This window comes from Ixodes scapularis, unplaced genomic scaffold (assembly GCF_016920785.2).
Source record: "Ixodes scapularis isolate PalLabHiFi unplaced genomic scaffold, ASM1692078v2 PGA_scaffold0__279_contigs__length_252992795, whole genome shotgun sequence".
Lineage (NCBI taxonomy): Eukaryota > Metazoa > Arthropoda > Arachnida > Ixodida > Ixodidae > Ixodes > Ixodes scapularis.
Window position 1 is genome coordinate 218,828,588 of NW_024609835.1, and position 21,258 is coordinate 218,849,845.

The following is a 21,258-nucleotide window of genomic DNA, read 5'->3' on the forward strand; positions in this document are numbered from 1 at the left end:
TTTTTCCCCCAATTTAAAATGAAACGACTTTGATACAGTTTATAAGATTTAGTTTAGTTTTTTTATATAAAGAATGAAATGCAGGGAAATTTTAACTTCTAAGTTCTTTAAAATTGTTTAAAATTGAAGGGAGTGGTTGGCGCATTTTTCTGAATATGTTTTTCGTTTCTTGCTTGTGGCGCCCCATCGTAGATAATCGAGGCATTATTCAAAATGGCCGTAAGTTTTGTTTGGACCAGTTTTCGGCAGTTGTAATTTCTTTTGTGCGAATATTGTCCGGTTCGCGTATCCCGGAGAGGTATTTGTCATGGTAAGTGGTGCACGTTGACGGCTACGCGGCGATAATGGTGGGGGACGCGTGTCGTTTGCCCGGCGATGCGAGTTTTTGCGAAGCACGGGACGTCGCGACTGAATTTGAAGTAAACAAATTGATCTCGGCTGTTTTACGAGATGTTGCATAGCGAACAGCTGTTCTCGGGAGCGCGATCGTTCCGCGCCTCGTGTTCCCTCCTGTTTGGCTCGGGAGCGAAGTGGTTTGCCATCGGTTACATAAGGTAGCGCGAGCAACTTTTGAACTAAGTAGCGAAAACCGTAATTTCTCCCTCTCAATTTCGGTGGCCTTGAACCGCGTTACAATTGCTGGGGGCTGCAGGGCTCCTGGATTGCATTCAATTAGGAAACTTCACTTTTGTTTTTAGCTGTCGAAAAAATGTGAGGTCTACCGTTTTGTCGGTGCAGCATACCACGTTTTGAGTTTCAACTTAAAAAAGAGTGAAAAAAGAAAGCGTGCTTGAAACGTTTAATTGTTTGATGTGCTCCGATCATTTAATGCCTGCAAAAGCGCGGGTGATCCGCTGTTACCTGCAATGAATCCGACAGATACGGATAAGCAGTAATCAGAGTTCGCGGATAGCGGACGAGGCAGTTTACCGCGGACGCAGGTTGGATGAGTGCTCAAAGGTCTGCGCTCGTGAAACACTCGAGATGCGTGCGGCGGGTGTTGCTCGTGACCACTAATAATAATAATAATAATAATCTTTATTTGCAGGGGAATCGTTACCCCAGGTGACTAGCCTACCACTGGGACGGGGAATAACAACATAACAATAACATAACATGAGAATAGTTTGAACACAAGATTATGCATCGGTTACATTCAGTGAGTTACTAAATATGGTATGAGCGCGAAAATGCCCGGCGTAAGGTCGCCGATTCTGCCCGGTCAATAGGGAGTGGAGAGAGAACCGCCAGAAGGGCTGTAAGAAAGTCTTCGTGGGTGCCGTAATGGCTAGCTTCCCGACCCCCTCAACCTGCCGAGTCTTGCCTCGCTGCTCTACAGACGAATGCAAGTTTGGGCCAGTGATTTTGTCGGAATTGTTCGGAAGTCTGCTAAAGAATGCGGTCTGCACCTTCCGGCACGGGAGGTAGCCGTTGTTGGAGGATCGCACCTTATCGTTGCCTGCCCCCTCGGGTGGATGATAGTCCCACAGTGCGTTTGCCGGGCATCGTTCGAACATTGCTTTGGCTCACACGATGCTTCCGGCCGCACATGGTGTTTCCAAGCGTGGCGTCTCGCCGCATATTCTGCCTCCAGGCTCGTGACACTAGTGTTTACGTGCAACGCTATGAAAGATAAACGGACGGGCGTGTGGTATTGAAGAGGCCTAGTTTCCTTAAGTGGGCATGTAGCAGTAGTACGGTGCCTCAAACTTGTCCTCGACAGGTACGTTCACTTCCGAGCGGCCTTGTGGCAACAAATTGTGTTGCAAAAGCCCGTGTGTCACGCTGTTGGATGCCGCGATCCTGGCGGCTGGTCTTTGAAAGGCGGGTGGATGTGAGGTTACCGTCGCCACGGCATCCCCCCTTGCGTCTGCTTCAGTGTCTGTTGGCCAGCCAGAAGTGGCAGTGGAAATCGAGGAACCACAAAAGAGTGTGCGCTAAACATGCCAGTCAGAAATGCACTCCACGCACCGTGCCAATAGCGCCTTCGAAATGTCAAAGGCGGAAACAAATGCCGGTTGGCAATCGGACGCAGGTTCCTCCGTTGTATGTAACATCTTGAATTGAACGCCCACTCATAGTGAGCAGATCAATGGAGAAAAATGTTGCGTGCGAGCAGTCTTTGGGAATTTGATGGCTAAATTTGTTCGGAAATAAGCGATGGACGGATGCTCGTTCACGCAAGCTTAAAATACACGTGAGCTGTTGTCGGAGACGTGATGTAGTCACATTCTCTGGTGCGATGACCGCTCGAGAACTGGCTAGAAACCCTTTGCCACGGGAGAATGCAGCGGAGATCTTGGTCGTGACTAACTCGTGTTGGGTGTAATAATTGTGAGGGAGCCTGCTAGGAACCTGCACGTTGCTGGAAGGTCACTGTTGCAGTGAACTCTCATTCCGAGGCGCTTTTCCTTGGAAGTGTGCTGCAGCGAGCATGCGCGAATGAGCTCTGCTACGTTGGGTGCAGAGCCGTATATGGGGAGAGTTTGGTCAGTCTATGATCTCGCCGCCATAGCGCTCTCCTTCCGAGTGAGCCAATCAGCACGCGGTGCAGAGCGAGAGGCATGAGCGCATGCGCGTGAACTCCCAACTGCTCCCAGCTGAGTGGGAAGGGCCGCCATTTTTGTTCATTCTCCTGGTGGAATGCATGGGATCGGCATCTAAATCTCGATTATTTCCTTTTATATCGCTGGCTCTGGCAAGAAAATGACATACTGTTATTCCTCGGTGGGTTAAAAAGCTAATAAATGAAGATTTTTCGGCGTAGGGCCACAAACTTTTATTCAGGCGAAAAAGAAGTCGGCCCGTAGCAGACGACGCATAGCCTCAGCAGTGCTCTTCTCCGACAGCGTTGCGAAAAAATGGCGGTCGTCTCTTCTCTGCTCCCTTCTTTCTCTCTCGCTCCTTCAGCGCTCTCCTCCCTTTCTGTAATGTACCGGCCGGTGGCCAGGACAGGGCGTGAGCGGACTCCCGCGCTTTCAAGAGCACGGGACTGGTGCACGGGTTTCTGGGCCTCGAGACTGGCATTCTAGGCACCATTAAAGTAACGTCCGGACGCTTGTCTACGCCGAGCTTGAGTCCTTGCCTGGGATACATAACAATTGGCGACGAGGTAGGTCAACAGTCAAGAACTTCAGCGGGCAGGATGGCTTCTCAAGGCAAGCTGGAGGAGTTCGACGGAACAGCTTGGACATCTTGGGCCGAACGCCTAAGCTTTTACTGTGAGGCCAACGCAGTTGAAGAGCCGTCAAAGAAACGAGCACTACTGCTTACACTTTGCGGACCCAAGACCTATGAGGTCGTACGAGCACTCGTGGCACCAAGAACCCCTGCAAACGTCAGTTTTGACGAGCTCATGGCACAACTCCAGAAACAGTTCGACCCACGGCTGTCAGAGCTGTTCAGCCGAGCGAAGTTTCAAAGAAGAGACCAACAACCCGGGGAATCTATATCCAGCTACGCGGCGTCTTTGAAGAAGTTAGCCGCAGACTGCAACTTCGGGATCCCTGTGACACCGGGGACTGCGACAACTTCCGGTACAACAAGCGTCGGCTTGGCTTCAACTGCTACCAGCGCCACCAGCGAAGGAACACCTGTGATTTCGGGAACCACAGGACACACACCGGCTAATCCGACCATGCTACCCCTTGAGGTAATGCTCAGAGATTGTTTCGTTTGTGGCATGACTGATGAGCATCTCCAGCAACGTTTGTTTGCTGAAACCAATCTAACCTTTCAAAAGGCATATGACATGGCCGTGCGAACAGAAAGTGCCGCACAACATCAACGCGATTTGAAAACACACAAAGAGGAGGTTCATGCGGTTGAGAAAGAACAGCTACCACCTAAGCAGTTGAGTACGAGTGGCAGCAGACAGAGGGATCTACAGACATGCTACCGATGCCAAGAACAACATTCGGCTTACTCCTGCCAGTCCCGAAACGCACGGTGCAGCTTCTGCCACAAGAAGGGACATATCGAAAAGGCCTGTTTCAAAAAGTCAAGAACGCAGCACCTATCGCGGACGACACACAGCCTCGATCAGCCAGATGAGCTACCCGAATTTGACGATGATCATACGGATACGCCATGGAGCCTGCACGAGCTGAATATGGTTAGAGCATCGAAGACGCTGCCAAAGTCTATGGTGACGCTGAGGATTGAAAATAAAGAGCTCGAATTCGAAGTCGACTCCGGAGCTGTTTGCTCAATCATCAGCGAAGCTACATATCGCCACCTCTGGCCGAAGAAGGCTCCTAAGCTAAACCAGGAGGGCCTGGCCCTCCGTACATGGTCAGGAGAGGGCTTACAAGTGCTTGGGACGGCAAGTGTACACGTCCGACATAAATCGAAGGATTACATCTTGCCTTTGGTCGTGACAAAAGGCTCAGGATGCAGCCTTCTAGGACGGAACTGGTTTCGAGACCTGAAGATCCGGGTGAGTGGAATCCATCACCTCGGCAACCATGGCAGCGTCGCCGAAGTCTTGAAGACACATGAGGATGTTTTTGACGCCAAGATCTCGGGACACAAAGGGCTACTAGTAAAACTGGAATTAAAAGAAGGCGCGACTCCCCACTTCCTCAAAGCACGACCCGTGCCGTTTGCACTGCGCACCGCGGTGGAGGCCGAGCTGCGGGGTCTCGAGAATCAAGGAATTTTGGAAGCGACGCAACACTCCGAGTGGGCCACACCGGTGGTTGTAGTACGAAAGAAAGATGGCACCATCCGGCTATGCGGAGATTGCCGAAGCACGGTAAACAAGGAAGCAAAGCTCGCAGTGTACCCCATGCCGACGGTTCCAGAAATCCTGGCAAATTTGCAAGGAGGTGTGGTATTTTCGACGCTAGACCTCACCCAAGCATATCAACAGCTACAACTGACAACTGAGACGGCTGACGTGTTGACCATCAGCACTATAAAAGGCCTCTATCGAGTCAAGAGGATGCCATTTGGCATCGCAGCTGCTCCAGCAATTTTTCAGCGATTCATGGAAACTGTTTTAGCAGGAATCCCGGGTATAGGGATATACCTCGATGATGTGATTATCAGTGGGGCCAACAATGCCGAGCACATGACTAGACTGGACACAGTATTGGCGAGACTTGCTCAAGCTGGTCTACGACTAAAAAGATCTAAGTGCCGCTTCGCAGTGGAACAAGTACAATACCTCGGACACACCATCGATGCTGCCGGGATACACCCGACTGAGGAAAAACTCAAAGCTATCCACGAGATGCCAGAGCCGACCTGTCGAACAACGCTACAGTCGTTTCTCGGACTTCTAGCTTTTTACGACCGATTTTTGGCAAATCGGGCAACAATAACAAAAGATCTCTACGCACTGCTAGAGAAAGACAGACCTTGGGAGTGGAACGAAAATCATCGACGAGCCTTTCTGCAGCTGAAACAGGCCATCGCAAAACATACGGTCCTCGCGCACTACGACGAGAACAAAACCTTGATCGTGTCATGTGACGCTTCCCCCTACGGCGTCGGCGCAGTATTAGCACAGTTAGATGCAGACGGAAATGAGGCTCCGATCGTGTTCGCATCAAGAACGCTCGGCAAGGCTGAAAAAACTACTCGCAATTGGACCGTGAAGGGCTGGCTATCATTTTCGCAATGGACCGTTTTCATCGCTATGTCGCGGGACGTCCCGTGAAAATAACGACGGACCATCAACCATTGTTGGGCATCATGGGCCCGAAATCACCAGTACCGAATGTGCTTTCGCCACGCATGACACGCTGGTGTATCAAGCTCGCGGCCTATAACTATGACCTAATCTACAGAGCGGGAAAACGCAATCAAAATGCTGACGCTCTGAGCCGACTACCGGTGCCGGAAACGCAGGACGAACAGGATCCCCCCGGCGATGTCCTGATGTTGGAGGCACTGACGAAGCCTCCCATGACTGCAAAAGAACTGGAAGACGAAACGGCAATTGATTCCACTCTGGCTGAGGTCTTTAGAGCAGTCAAGAATGGCGAAGTAAAGAGACTGGTGGGCGATCGGTTCAACGCGTTCAAGCTCAAGGCAACTGAGTTGTCCATCCATCGTGGTTGTCTCACCTGGGGTGCGCGCGTGGTAATCCCAGCGTCAATGAGACCCGAGGCTATGAGACTTCTACATGCAGGACACCGAGGCATCGTAGCCATGAAGGCTAACGCCCGAAGCTACGTGTGGTGGCCCGGTATAGACAAAGAGATCGAATTATGTGTAGCTCAATGTGAGAAGTGCCAGCTACACCAGAAAGCACCACCAAAAGCCACCAGTCCCACCTGGGACAGACCTACAGTACCTTGGGACACCATCCATTTGGATTTTGCAGGGCCTGTAGATGGACAAGTCTATCTTGTCGTGGTAGATGCATACTCTAAATGGTTAGAGGTTCGTGCAGTTCGAAACATGACGTCATCAACTGTGATTTGTGAATTACGGAATATTTTTGCAACGTTTGGCATACCACGTAAAGTAATGTCGGATAACGGAAACGCTTTTATATCGCAAGAGATAAAAAGCTTTTACCACTCCAATGGAATCACAGCGGTAACAAGCGCACCCTATCACCCGGCAACGAACGGCCAAGCCGAAAGAATGGTACAGCAATTAAAGAAGGCTCTGGCGAAGGGAGAAAAAGACACGGTGAAACGTACACTGGCACGGTTTTTATACAAGCAGCATACCACGGTACACACTGCAACGGGCAAGACGCCGGCGTAGATGTTTCTTGGTCGAGAGTTGTCATCACCGCTACAGAGACTGCTGCAGCGGCCTACTTATGACCCTCCAACCACGTTGATAACCTCAGATTCGACACACTCGCAGGAATTTTCGGTTGGTCAGGCCGTGTGGATCAGGAACTTCCCAAGCGGAAGGACTTGGACAGCTGGCGTTATTACACGCCGTCTAGGTCCCCGGTCGTGGATGATCGACACTGAGGAGGGCCAGGAAAGACGGCACATGGATCATATTCGTCCAAGGAATTGCACCTCGCAGTACAGAAACAGCAGTACACCCGCTCCAGTGTGGGACTTGATCCTGGAGCCCGACGAGCCCTCATCCGCACCTCCAAAGTCAGAGACATCACGTACGCCTCCGAGGCCGGAGCCCGCGCGTAGTGAAACACACCAACGCACCAGCAACCGTGTGCGAAGACCACCGGAAAGATTAGGAGTCGCAACTAAGTGAGGGGGAAGTGTAATGTACCGGCCGGTGGCCAGGACAGGGCGTGAGCGGACTCCCGCACTTTCAAGAGCACGGGACTGGTGCACGGGTTTCTGGGCCTCGAGACGGGCATTCTAGGCGCCATTAAAGTAACGTCCGGACGCTTGTCTACGCCGAGCTTGAGTCCTTGCCTGGGATACATAACACTTTCATTTACTTTTCTCCTCTCCGGCGCCTTTGTCGCTACACCCACTGGCCAAACTCTCCCAACATACAGCTCTAGTCGGGTGTAGAGTTCCTGTATAGGCTCCCTACGGGAGCCAGAGTTGCGCATTTGTTTTCCCCGCGCCGCCACGCCGCTATTCGCCGAGATCCATCATGTGAGGAGCAAAGCATCCGGTGGCGTGCAAGAAAGCCACCTTTACGGTCGCTCCGCCGATGTTTCTCTTGCCCCGGCGTATGTTTCCCTGCTTTCCGTCTCCTTTTCCTCCGTTCCTGTTTTCCATGCGCGGCGGCGCGCGCGGCGCCGCTATTTGCCAAATTTAGTCACGTGAGGAGCAAAGCATCCAGCTCGTGCAGGAAAGTCGGCGCTACGGCCACGCTCCGAGGCTGAATGCGCAACTCTGCTACCGTAGGTAGCTATGCAAGAACTCTAGTCGGGTGCAGCTACTTGCGCCACCTAGGTGTGAAAGGTGGGGACAGTGAAAGGCAGGCTCGCCACGCGCCTCTGTCGCGCTCAGCTGGGTGCCCTGCCATTTTTTTTTTTTTTACTATTTATCCCTGCCCACACATTACTGCCGTATTTGGCGGTGGTGGCGAAGAGGGACGGCAACTAAGACAATGATCGGGTATCGTCGGTTGCTGGCACTCTAAACCGTGCGAAAGATGTCACCTTTTTTTTAAACCAAGTTGGTAAATGACGTATGGCTAGTATCTTAAAATGTCCAGCATGGTTTTCTTTAATTTACTATCTCCTCATTTGAAATGGAATACAATGACATAAAATGGTAAATAAGAAATCTTTGAACTTTCTCATTGCAGTTCTTTGCTTGGCATATTTTTTTTTTGTGTTTATTGCTTTGTTGCAAAAAGTAGGGCTTTGCCTAATCTCGTGTGCATGGCAGATTAGAGGGAAAGCCCCTTTTACCTCTAATCTACCAATTTGCAATTCCTTCACATTCTTTTTTTTGGCAGGGAGTATGGCAAGTGGAGTGAGTCCTATATCGAGCCAGAACAATCTTTTTTAGCGGGGCATTTATTTGGTATTTTACGGTATACATATGACTTGTAGGAGCCACTCAAATCCAGTTACTCTTTTTGCGGATGCGGGTTAGCTGCTTAGTTGCCATTAATACAGGGACTGTGGGCTCGTGAAGCTGCTAAGTGCAGATTTTTTTCCACAGCCCCTCCATCTGTATTTTTTAGAAGGTGGAAAATAGACACATTTGATTTGACAATCAATATCTGCACAGTCCTCTCCTGACTACCGCAAGTGTGCCGTTACGCAAGGTTTATAAATTGTGATACCAAATTTCACCATTTTCAATTTTACAAAAACTTCCCTTGGATGGTTTGTATTCAAGCATATAGCAAGCAAGCAAGTTCTGATATCTAGCAACTTGCCAAATATAAACAAAAAAAAAACAAAAAAAAACATGCAGATTTTGTGTTATTATTTTTAATAGACCTATGCCGAATTACCCAAGCATAAAAAAAAATATGCAGGGAATGTTGGTACATGCACTGAGCGTGCTGTCGTCTTTAGCTCTAACTGTTCGAAAGCCAAAATCTAAAACTAATGGTATTTTGCACGCGCATTCCACGGACGCTTCATTTTGTGTATTTACTTAAAAGTATTTTTCATAAAGAAGGCGAGCACCTACAGCATGTGTACCTATGTTCCCAACATTCTCTTTGGTGCTTGCATAATGCAGCGAATTGTCTATTGGGGAAGGTTCACTGCAGTGCGACGCCGCTTGCAATCGCTAAAGGCTCTTTGCTCTCTTTGACGAGGAAATTTGTTAAGCACTTGTTTCTTTTCAGTGTACAAGACACAGTTGCTGCTATGTCAGAACAGTATAGCAGTGATGAAGAGGCCTGGTGAGTGGTGCAACACGTTTTACTCCACGTGGCGCATTTCGGGAGTGCAGAGGGCCGATACAGTTCTTGTACTCAATCAAATCAGGGCACAGCCGCTGACGGGGTGCGAATTGCGGAGCGTCTTTTTCAGATGCCCCGGCTCCATCGTGCGCTCGAGCCTTTTGTCGTGCTTTGGCTGCTGGGCCCAAGATAGCAACTTAGGAGACGCCGATGTGGTATCGAAGTCAGGAAGGTCGCGCTGGAAGTGGGATAACTGATGGACCTCCCTGCTGTTCTCACCCCATTGGCGACTGTAGGTAGGGGCCTTCACGGGCCGATATACCGGAGCCTGCCCCAGTTCCCCGGCTTGCTATCTACTTCCGACAGCCGGCCCGGCCCGACACCAATTTTCGCGTGCCTGCTGAGGCCCGCTCTATTTTCGCCCAATACGAAGCTGAGCTTACAAGAAGCCCGACATGGCGAGCTCGCTTGCCACTGCTACACATGCCTACTACTGTGTGTGGTAGTCAGTGCAATAAGAATTCTATTTTTGTTTTTGCTGCCATTACGAGACAATGCATTCTGTAAGTCCGAGCGGTGCGTTAAAAAAAGGCCACCCTTGTCATCGTTTCTTTCGACCAAAGCCACGCATCGAAAAGGACAGAAAAATTAAAGTGGCAAGCGGGGGTAAACAAAGGCCACATGCAAAGGTTGAAAAGAAAGAGAAGCGTCTTGTCAGGTTCGGACAAAAGACAAACGAAGTTCTGAATTGCCCACTCCTGCTGTGCACGACCGAACGGAAAACTCCTCCGAAAGAAACCCCCGTCTCTTTCGGCGGTCCGCGAGAAATTGGTTGGGAAAAGCACCCCCGAGAGAACCACTTTGACGGAAGCGAATTCTCTTCACCCATATTGTGGGTGCATGCACTCGTACGCACAGACGGCTTACACATGACAGAGTCTGCATTGTGTAGGCGCTTGTGTATGCGTGCTTGAGGGGGAGAAGTGACTGGACTCTACGACGGTGGTGCCGCCGGCGATATAAATGAATGCCGCGATGCTGGTGCTCCGGAAGAGCGGTTGCTGTGCATGCTCCGAACTGTAATAATTGCAGACATGCATGCTTTCGGGATTTGGGTCTTGCACTGTGGTGTCTCCCCCAACCCCCAAAACAACTTTCAAGCTATAAAAAAAAGTTGTGGTTCGTTTGTTTTTTGTTTGTTCATTCGTGCTGCTAACCTCTTTCGAGGTTGTAGCAGAAGTGAAAAACACATAGATACAAATATTCCATGGTGCACTCATTGACAAAAAACCTCGCAAAAATCAGAATAGGTGGCTGCATTAACGGCATTGAGTGGCAGGTTTTTACAGTCTATTACTCTCCTAGGAAAGAAGGAATATTTAAATGAATCATTTTTATAATTATATGGTTTGAGTGTCTTCTGATGTGAATATCTGGATGCTCTGGCGCAAAAAAAATTCAATGTATTGAGTTTTGTCGATTCCCAGCTCATTCCTAACAATTGAATAAAGAAATTTCAGACGATTTTGTTTCCTTCTTTCCTGTAACATTTGGAGTCCTGCTCTAGAACACAAGTCTGTAGGGGACACATAAGAATCCATATTAAAAACAAATTGCACTGCAAGTCTCTGAACTCTTTCTAAATCAGCTATGTAACAAGTTGTGTGCGGGTCCCAGACACTGCTAGCATACTTTAGAATTGCCTTAATAAACGTTTTTTACAACTACAACTTAGTATCACTTGAACCATGTTTAAAAATCCTCGACGAAAATCCTATTTATTGCCCTTGTGATAATTTGGCCACTATGCATATTCCAGCTCAAGCCAGACGTTACGGTGACACCGAGGTACTAATATAAGAGGACACTCTAGGTAGATTATGACTGCCGACAGCATAGTTAAATTAAATAGGATTCCTTTTTTGAGTGACAGACATGCACATAGTTTTAGTAAGATAAGGCACATTTGCTAATCTTTGCACCACAGGAATTTTTTTCTAAAGAAGGATGTTGTATATCATAGTGAGTGGAACTCTTAATTTCATGAAAAAGAATACAATCATCAGCAAACAGTCCCAGCTTGGCAGGAACTCTGGTTTAAATATTATTAATGAATGTTAAAAACAATAGTGGCCCAAGCACTGTCCCACCTCATAGACTTGAATGCAAGGGCCTTGCCCAACCCAGGCCCTCCCCAGTTGCAACCGTGAAGCCCAAGCCTTGCTCATTGCTCTTGGGCTGACCCATTCACCGTGCAAACTAACCAAAGGTAGTTTCCTTATTTAAGCTAGAATCATCTATCCTTCCGACCAGAGTTTATGCGCCCACAACGTTTGAAGCTCCGAGAATATTATCGATGGTGATTTTTTATTTAGTGAAACATAATATAACCTAATTCCTACATTCCAAATAGGAATGCATGGTAGTCAATGCAATAAAAATTCTAGGTTTCTTTCTTTTCTTTTTTTTTTTGCCAGGTTGCGTATTACAGTTTGGAGCTTCTATCTTCATTTTCCGGCTTTGGCCAACTAGCTGTGGCAATTAATCTGCGTCACCTATAAAACAGAACAGAACACCGTGTTCTCCTGCCTGTGCCAGTTTTTATTTAAAAAAATGCAACAAATCGAAGGTCAAAGTGCCCCCCAGCTGTGGCGCCGTCTTTTGAGGGGGGTCTCTGGGGGACCACATGGTTTTTTGTCAGAGAGAACCAGGAGCCTCCCTTACGATTGTAAAGTTTTCAAGGATTGGCATCGCCGAAAGACGCGGCGGGTGGTTGACACAAAAGACGTTTCGCCACGGGGCTCATGGCGAGTGTAGCAGCGGAGGGGGACAGATTTTGTTGGCTTGTGCGTGTTCCCCAATGACATGTGCCACTCGAGACCCGATAAACCGCCACACATGGCTGCAGATTCGCAAGTGATTTGTTTTTTCCTTTGCGATTACGGAGCAGAATAGTAGTTTTTCGGGGGTTGTGCCTAGATAAACAACATGAAAGATATAAACTGCTAATTCGTTCGACGTTAAAATTGTTGCACTGCTTCTTTAACATGTAGGCCATGGTATGAGTTCTGCTCGCTGGGAAAAACATACATTTTTTGGTTGTCACCCTTGGCAGGTCGTTCTGACAGCCTGTTTTATTCTCAACTTGCTCCGTAGCCCTCACTTAATGAACTTGCAAAAGTTGTGACATGGAATAAATTTAACTATTGCGGGCAGTGCTATAGTTGCCTGCGTACCATTTCGAACAGCATCCAGGCTGGAGTTTTCCCAGTCGCCGTGCGGATGGTCGTGTGCTGCTTGAACAGAGAGCACAGATCGACTCGTCTTCCCTTTGTGAGAGCGCGTTTCGACTTGTGAACCTTGTGCTTGGCTTGCCCATTAGTGGCTAGGTGATGCGGTGCACCAGCGATAAAATCTTTTGATTTCGTCGGAGACGAGGGCCTTTTCATTGTCTGAGACGACTTCACGGGGTGCCCCAAACGTGGCAAAAATACTATGGAGCTCTTGAATTACCGCCGTTGACGTCATGCTGTTTACAAGTTTCACCTCGAGCGGTTTCGAGTAGGTGTCTACCGGAATGAGATATGACTGACCTGCTATTGGCCTGGCAAAATCAACATGCATCACATCCCATGGTATAGACGGGCGCTCCCATTTGGGGCTCAAGACCTCGGGCGTTGCACTTGTATGCTTGGTGCTCAAGGTACACACCTTGAGCATTAATGTTTGCTCCGTCCATAAATTGGGGCTTTCCAGTGACATCTCATCAATAACAAGATGTCTCTGTTGATTGAAAATTTTTCGGGGCAAAAAGAAGTCAGGTTGGCTGCTACTTTCCACGTTGAAAGAACTTTGTCCAAAAATAAATCATATTGGCTTGGAAAGCCATTTCATCAGTAGCATTCTAGAAAAGGTTTGTTGGTGTTCCTCGTCTGAAAAGAAAATTAGCGTGCCTTTGAGTACCTTTGGAGACGGAGTCATCCCAGTGAGCTGTCCTGGAGTGTTTGATGCGGGTCGCAGGTGCTACTGTGGCGTTAGCCACTGGGAAAAGAAGAAGATTGCGTGAAATAAAAGAGTCAGACCAGTTCGATCTTGGAATTAAAAAAAACGTCGCTTTTTGTCTGTCTTTTCTATATATCTATAGACTGATGATGAAGCTTCATAACCTTCACATTGCAAAGGGTTCCCATTTTTGTCTAGTTTGACAGAATCTGTGTAGGCAACAGGCAGACCTAGAAAGTGTAAGAAATCGAGAACCTTGGTACGGTGGCATTAAATTAACCAATCGCTGTTGGTCATTGCAAACTTTCATGTTCATGGTTGAATGAAGTCTCATTTTCCAACCAAGCAACATTTGACAGACCAAATTGAAAGATTAATGAGTGCATGGGGAAATCAACAGGTCGGCATTTATTTGAAAATTTCAGAGAGGGTCATGATGGTACAATATATATATCCTTTGAAAGTTGGAGATCTCAGAATTTCGGGAGTCATGTATGTTGAAACTGCAGCCTCCTCTCCTCTGAAGAGGAATTGATCACAGTTCAACATTCTCCAAAAGCCTTTCTGGGTGTTCAGTCTTACCAAGATGTAATTTAAATGATTGCCGGTTGCTTCTGTTTTGCCTCCTTTGTACACTTGCCCAATCATAATTACTTTAGCAGGTGCTTTGGCCGCTACCTCTTGCATCGTAACAATATGCAGATCTGTACCGCAGCATATGGTAAGCCAGATCTGAATATATGACTCATCGATTTTTGGTGTGTTACACTCTGGTAAGCTATCCTAGCTTTAGTTGCTGCTTGGCAGGTACAAAACTCCTAAGCTGGAAGTAAAAAATTCGTGACGAGTTGGGCAATTAGTCTCTCGAGACATCTTTCTGCCTTGATGCAGGAGCTACACATCGCGACACTGTTAGCGCAAACACGACATCGGCGCATTTTCACATTTTACTTCTAAATAGTATTAGCGAGCACGAAAATGTACCGCTTACATTATAGAACTAAACGAGCTTTTACCGTAGCAATAATAACTTGGATGGCATCCTTGGTTTCAAAGAGAAAAACTGGAAAAACCGGCAATCGCTTGTTCGCGCTAACAGTGTCGCGCTCTCTACATAGTGTGGCACTGCTAAAAGACACGAATGATTGCCACATGTTTTTTTTTTTCTGGTTTGCTTTTAGAATTGAGTGGCTGCCACCATAACTATTTGTGCACTGGTAATTGCTCATATGGGGCACTAATATAAGTTGTAGAAACTGGGGCCCAGCCAGTTAGAGTTGTTGGTCCTCCCAGTGGTGTGGGGGGCAGGTTCCGCTCCGATTGTCTGGAGCGTGGTGGCACGAACGTCGCTGAATGACGGGTCGACTCACTGCTTGTAGAGAACTATGTGCATTTATTTACACTCTAGTTACAAGTCCCAACTTGGGAGACAATCCTGCCTCGTTTAAAGTCTCGACCCCCGTTCCCAATTTCCCTCAATCAAATCCCAATCCCTCCAACTCCTCTCCGTACTCCTTTTGTAGGCTCGTAGGGGCCTCCTTTCCCCTCAGGAACCGACCAATCTCTTCAAATTCCACCACTCACACGTGGTACACGGTTCTCCAATTGTCGGCGAGTTGTCAGCCTTGCGCTCAAACCGTCAAAGCCAAATTCCTTGTAGAGTCATTCTCTGCATTTTTGCCAATCTGGCTGGTGCCAAGCGCTAAATTATTGCATCGGGCAAAAAGTGACAATTTCCCACTAAGCGGCAAAACCCTCTATATACAGGCACATTTGGTTAAAAGCCGCAAGCATCTTCAAGCGCGGGCTCTCCCGGTCCCGGTCCGAGCAGACTCCCGAAACCCGAGACGTTTCTTAACAACTGCGGGGGATCCGCTCCCGCATTGCAGCCGCTCTGGCCCCGCAAACAGAAACATAAAAAGCTAAAAAAAAAAACAAAAAAAAACTGCCGACGCAACTCTGGAAAGATAAACTTTTTTAACAAAAGAAAACACCTTAATTAATAAGCATGATTTCTATATACTTAACTCAGCCCTTCAAAACAAGATTAGAAAAAGTACCAATTCCTTGTCTGCACTAATCATGTTGTGCGGCATATAACACATGAAGGGCCCTGTTGTGAGTGCATTTTATTCTTCATTTGCACAACTCCCATTCTGCTTTACTGCCGCCTCAAAAGACTTGCTATATCGCTGGCCGCCCTTAATTAACATGATTTGTGCTTGCTAATCTTGCGCAGCATCTGCAATGGGGAAGTGCTTGTCAACCACAAGCGCAAGGAGACCCACAATGTGGTCGAAAGGAGGCGGAAGGACAAGATCAACATCAACATTCTGCGCCTGGGAGACTTGCTCCCGGATAAGGACCCCAAAAAGCAGGTGAGGCCCATATTTGTGAATACAACAAGAATAATGTAGCAATGGCCTTATTAAAGTAAAACCTCATTAATTCAGATCGCACAGGGCCGGCAGAAGTGTTGGAAATATAAAAGTCGAAATATGGATTGGACAAAGTAAACGACGCGCAATGTTCCCTCCTTTACCTCTCTTTATTTGGGAAATAATTCGTAACAAATGTAATGAGAAATGCTTGTCCCAAGTCATGGTACTACCTGGTACTGTTTAATCAAGGTAACAAAAATTGCCCAGATGATCACCCAACATGATACAAAGGGACAGCGTCGGCTGATGCGACATTTCAATGATATTGCGTCGTGCAGTGACGTTACAATTTTTTTTTTTTTTTTTTGCATTGCATAGTGATTGTTACATCTGTGCTATGCGCCTATACACAAATACTGCATAGGCACGTAGCACACCTTGAAGGCAGTCAGGTCACTGTCCAGGTACGACGACCGACAAACCTCCTGTCGAGACGCCAGCAAAGACACCATGTCTCGCGTAAGCCACAACTAATCACACACAGGGCAGCCAGAGCCGTATATTGGGAGAGTTTGGCCAGTGGGTGTGGCGACGAAAGCGCCGGAGAGGAGAAAAGTAAATGAAAGGGAGGAGAGCGCCAAAGGAGCGAGAGAGAAAGAAGGGAGCAGAGAGGAGACGACCGCCATTTTTTAGCAACGCTGTCTGAGACTGGTCGGAGAAGAGCACTGCTGAGGCTACACGTCGTCTGCTACGGGCCGACTTCTTTTTCGCCTGGATAAAAGTTTGTGGCCATACGCCCTAAAATCTTCATTTATTAGCTTTTTAACCCACCGAGGAATAACAGAATGTCATTTTCTTGCCAGAGCCAGCGATATAAGAGGCAATAATCGAGATTTAGATGCCGATCCCACGCATTCCGCCAGGAGAATGATCGAAGATGGCGGCCCTCCCCACTCAGGTAGGAGCAGCCAGGAGTTCACGCGCATGCGCTCATGCCTCTCGCTCTACGGCGCGTGCTGATTGGCTCACTTAGGAAGAGAGTGTTACGGCGACGAGATCATAGACTGACTATACTCTCCCCATATACGGCTCTGAGGGCAGCTAGCACTGAGCACCCTCTTGTGGACGCGCCGCACAAGTTGATTCTCAGCTTGGTAACATCTTTTTGTGCATACCACTTTACATTCACGCACAACATGATCTAGACGAATGGTGAGACCGTCAGCGCCTAGACATTGGCGACGTTCTCTCTCAGTGGTGCGTTTATGCTGTTGAGTAGCCACTGCTTGCTCCGGCGCATGGCTCGGCCGCCCCGTTCTTGCGCGCAAAGGCTTGGAGCGCCGAGCGAACGGGTGACCGAGGGCGAGAAATAGCAGTTGTCAAGAAAGGCAACCGCACGACCCTCGATGCAATCACGATTGGCCAAACATGCCACTCCTCAACCACGACTGTTATCGGCGAAACGGCAAGGGTTGCCCTTTGAGCGGAGTTTCCCTTTAAAGGTTGGCACGTACAGCATCGTTTACTGCCAGAAAGAAAACCGGTTCCGAGTCTCCTTCTCTCCCTTCCCCCTTGCATTCTTCCCTCCTTTCCCCAAAGGTATCTGAGCTACTCCCTGCGGAAAGGAGCAGGGTCTCCCTCTTTCTTGAATGGAAGGAGTGTGAGCAATTTCACATGACAAGACGCTAATAAAAGGCACTACGTAATTCGTTTGACGGAAAATGGGATGTACAGTGTAGACCGCATATAACGTATGTCGCGGGAGTCGCGAAAGTCCACACTATAAGCGGTACCGCGCTATAACCAAAACATCAATTTTTCAGGCCAAAATACATGCCATGAGACAACTTACCTTTGTAAAATAATTTATTTTACGTTAGATGAAAAATAAAGCTTAGTTTGAGGAAAGTCTTTATTTCACCAGACTAGTACACTTCTCTCTCAAGTGTGTCACACATTTTGAAAGAAATGAGCGACTTTTGCCTGGCGCAGACTTCTAGCAACGTCGCGGGTTGCAGACGGACGTTGCGAGCGTTCAGGATTGCTAACCCTAATGACTTTTCTCCGGTGATGAAAACGCGTGAAAATTCGCATCCTTTATACGGTACGTGCCAGTAATACCTTCAACTTGAGCACAGGCATGAAATGCTCCAAATAAGAAATCCGGGCGATGTTCGAAAACACAAATGCTTAGAAAGCACTAGAGTAGTCGAAGTAAACAAACACGACGACGCGGGCGTTTCTGCCTTCTTCAGAGTGCCGCCACGACATCGCCGCACGAGTATGTGGATCTTTCCTTCTTGTAGTACGTCCGGGGTTATCATAGCGACACACAACGAAAATTCACAGTCAAGGATAGCGCTTTTACGCGGAACGATGAGCTTCCACCACGCCGTCTATGTCGACGATCACAACCGACGCCATGTTTGCGGATAGAAGCTGCCCCGCAACCGGCATGCAACGCGTGCGAACACTTCTCCTCGACCTGCGATTGGTCTGTCATTGCGGTTGTTTTGGTTGTTTCCTAAAACGCAGCGGAGGGACGCACGCATGTGAACGACAGGTGCGTGCGTCTGTCTGTTGCTATGGCAACTGAAACCTCTCTCTTCGCTTCTCCCCGCTTCTTCGAGCAACCTCCTTGCCCCGCCGCGAGTGCCGCTTGCGGCTAGCGCCGTTATCTTGGTTATCTAGCGTTGCACAGGGAAGCGTGCTCGCTGCACCGGTCGGCGGGCTGTTTCAGAAACCGCGCTATAACCAGTATTTCCCTTCGCGCGCCTGCATTTTAAGCGGTATGTAATTACACGGAGTTCTATGGGAGGCGAACCGGTGGTTTAAAAAAGCCGCATTATACCCGGTCCTGCACTATAAGTGGTTACACGTAGTAAGTTGTCTATACTGTATTTTGGGAAATCTTGCTTTATATGTGAGCAGAGGAAGAAACCGAAACTTCAGCTCCGTCAGGGAACATTGGCCCCGGGCCGCCAAAAACATAGCCACCACGTGGTACAAGCGGTTATGTGATCCTCTACGTGACAATGGGCGGGCTCGGGGGCGGGCGTGTGCAAGGCGCAAGTGTCGTCTGCACCGCGGTCTTTACCACGTCTTGGTGTCTACGATATACGACGTCTGCGCAACTGCGGCATCGGTCTGCAATGTAGTGTTAACGACACTTTGAGAGACGATACAGTGCAATCCACTTATGACGATACCACATATAACTATGTACTGCTTATAACAATCATTTTCTTAGAGTTTCTAGACTGGAAACAATCAGTTTCTAGTCCATGTACAACGATAATCGGTTGTAACAATTGAATTTTAGGGTTTTCTCATTATCGTTATTAGTGGATTGCACTCTAATCACTAACGGCGAGACGACAGCAGTTGTGACACGAGAGACGGCGGTAAAGGCCGGACGCCTCCCAAGCGCTGCACAGGCGTGTTACGCCGATCACGTGGACACTGCTGAGCGCCGAGAGGAGACACCGCTGACGATACCTGTTACGCTTGCCTGGTGAAGTAAAAACAAACAAGAAGTAGCACTCTTGTACGTTTAGCTCAATGCTCTCTATGCCAACACTGTAGCATTGATTGCAGTGTTGATTGTGCCCCGATTCGCCCACTAGTCAGCCGACTTCGGCAACTTGATGCGTTCCAAAGTTGGCTGGACCGTTTAAGAAACATTTAGATGTAATATTTGGTGTGTGGTCTTAGGTGATACTCAAGAGGTCTGCATTGTTATGTTTTCAAAAACAAAAATGAAGTGGAGTTGCCCTTTAAAGGGGTTATGACACGCCAAAAATAAAATATGAGATAACAATGTGGTTCGGACCCATTGTATGCTCCTATAGTCCTTCTAAATTTGTTTTGAAAATGGCGCGATAGTTTCGTGGATAAGTCGATTTATATGCGGGTCCCTCGTAGGGGCGGATCCGGGCGGAGCGGAAGGCTGGCTACGTAGCCAGCCTCCCGCGCGATGTCTCCTTGCACGCACTCTCAGACTTGGCTCTCTTGGAGTTTCGAGCTTCAGCTTCCTCTTTTACCTTCCACGTTTCGAGTATGTGGTCCGTGACAATTACGTCTACGGCATCGCTCGCCTTGTTGAAGTGTTTGACATTGATCGCAGTAGCGATGAGAGTAATTGTTATCAATAGATGTTGGAAGCTGTTTATTTTGACCGCGACCCGCTGGCGACCGGCTCCAGCAACTGCGATTTACGGACAAACTCGCCGTGGTCACCGTTGTACAGGAATATTTCGCAGGCGCACGCACGGTGGAAGGTCAACGGGCCGGGGGCGAGAGCAAGAATAGCGTTCGGGTTACCGAGTTGCGTGAGCGGTTTTGGTCGTACCGTGGCAAGGAGAGCTTGGGTGATCATGGGGGAGAGAGCGTTCATGATCAAATAGTTTATGGACACCATAGTGTGACTACTTGGGCAGTGTTGCCTGGTTGCCAGATGAAAATGATAAAGATTCTTAAATTGATTATTGCAATTACCAGAGCACTAAAAATCGTGTAACTTGGTGTATATACTAAGTAGCCTATGAGCATTCCATTTCAAGAATGATCTATCCATTTAATTTTTGCATCATTACCCCTTTAAGAGTCAGCCACGTTTAGCCAATGGGCATAGCTAGTTAAGACAGTGCCTCTTTTAATTCTTAAACCATTTTGAAAGCAGCAACAGAGGCCTCTGCCACTGCTCACTATTCTTTGTAACTCGGAGCTCATTGCAATATGGGGTCTAAAAAAAGAATCTAAAAAAAAGGATAAAGCGTTTGCTTAAAATTTTTGGTTTATTCATCACTGAGAAAGAAACAGTGTGACGTACAGTGAGACTTGTTTAGAACGAACCCACGTACAGCGAATTATTGTTGATATCGAACTCACGGAATCTTTATATCAAAATGAATCTATAAATCACTTTTTATAACTAACATCATATTGGCTATATCGAACCTTTTCCCCCGAAATGACTTACAAAAACACGCAAACCATCGTCTTCTAGCCTGTCCCTCCCCCCCCTCTCAAAAAAAAGTAGGGAAGGAAGAAAATTTTAATAGCTCAAGTTGCGAACAAAGTTGAGCGAAGTGAAGTGATCCAGGAGGGGAAAAAGCTAAAAAATGCACTCTGCACGCACGCAAAGGAAAAAAAAAATTATCCCAAAACCGTTACTCACGAAGAGGAGCAATTCAGAAGAGGAGATACTCTAAAAAACAAACTCTGCACGCATGCAAGAGTAAAGAAAAAAAAAAAAAGTAACTTTTTAGCGGGTGCTACAAGGCGGAAGCGAAGAGATGAGAAAGAAAGAAAAGCTCTCTCCTTACAACGAACATATCGTGGAAGTTGGTTGTAAATGTTTTTTTGCTATATCGAATTACTTGCTATGTTGAACTGATCGTAACGTTTCCTGCTGTTCGTTATAAACGGGTTTGACTGTAGTTCTAAAAACCCAAGGTCATGAACGTCTCCCGGGAAACATAACAGCGACTCTTCATTTTTAGATAGAAGATAATTCAACTGCCGGGATTGATCGAAAAAAACGAGACCCGGCTTTTCTGCCCATATGGGGAAACCATGCATCGCAAGTAAGCTGAAACTCCAT

The 21,258-nt window shown here is 47.8% G+C and overlaps 1 protein-coding gene across 1 annotated transcript in view; it reads left to right on the top strand.

The window, feature by feature from the left end:
- The first annotated feature begins 200 nt into the window (after window positions 1-200).
- The window catches only part of LOC115331001 (serine-rich adhesin for platelets), a 75,613-nt gene continuing 54,555 nt past the window's right edge, over window positions 201-21,258 (top strand). Inside the window, exons 1-3 of the mRNA XM_029993045.3 lie at window positions 201-310; window positions 9,214-9,270; window positions 15,512-15,650. Coding sequence (XP_029848905.3) covers window positions 9,236-9,270; window positions 15,512-15,650 — 174 coding nt within the window. The 5' untranslated portion in view covers window positions 201-310; window positions 9,214-9,235. The remainder of the gene's footprint in view (window positions 311-9,213; window positions 9,271-15,511; window positions 15,651-21,258) is intronic.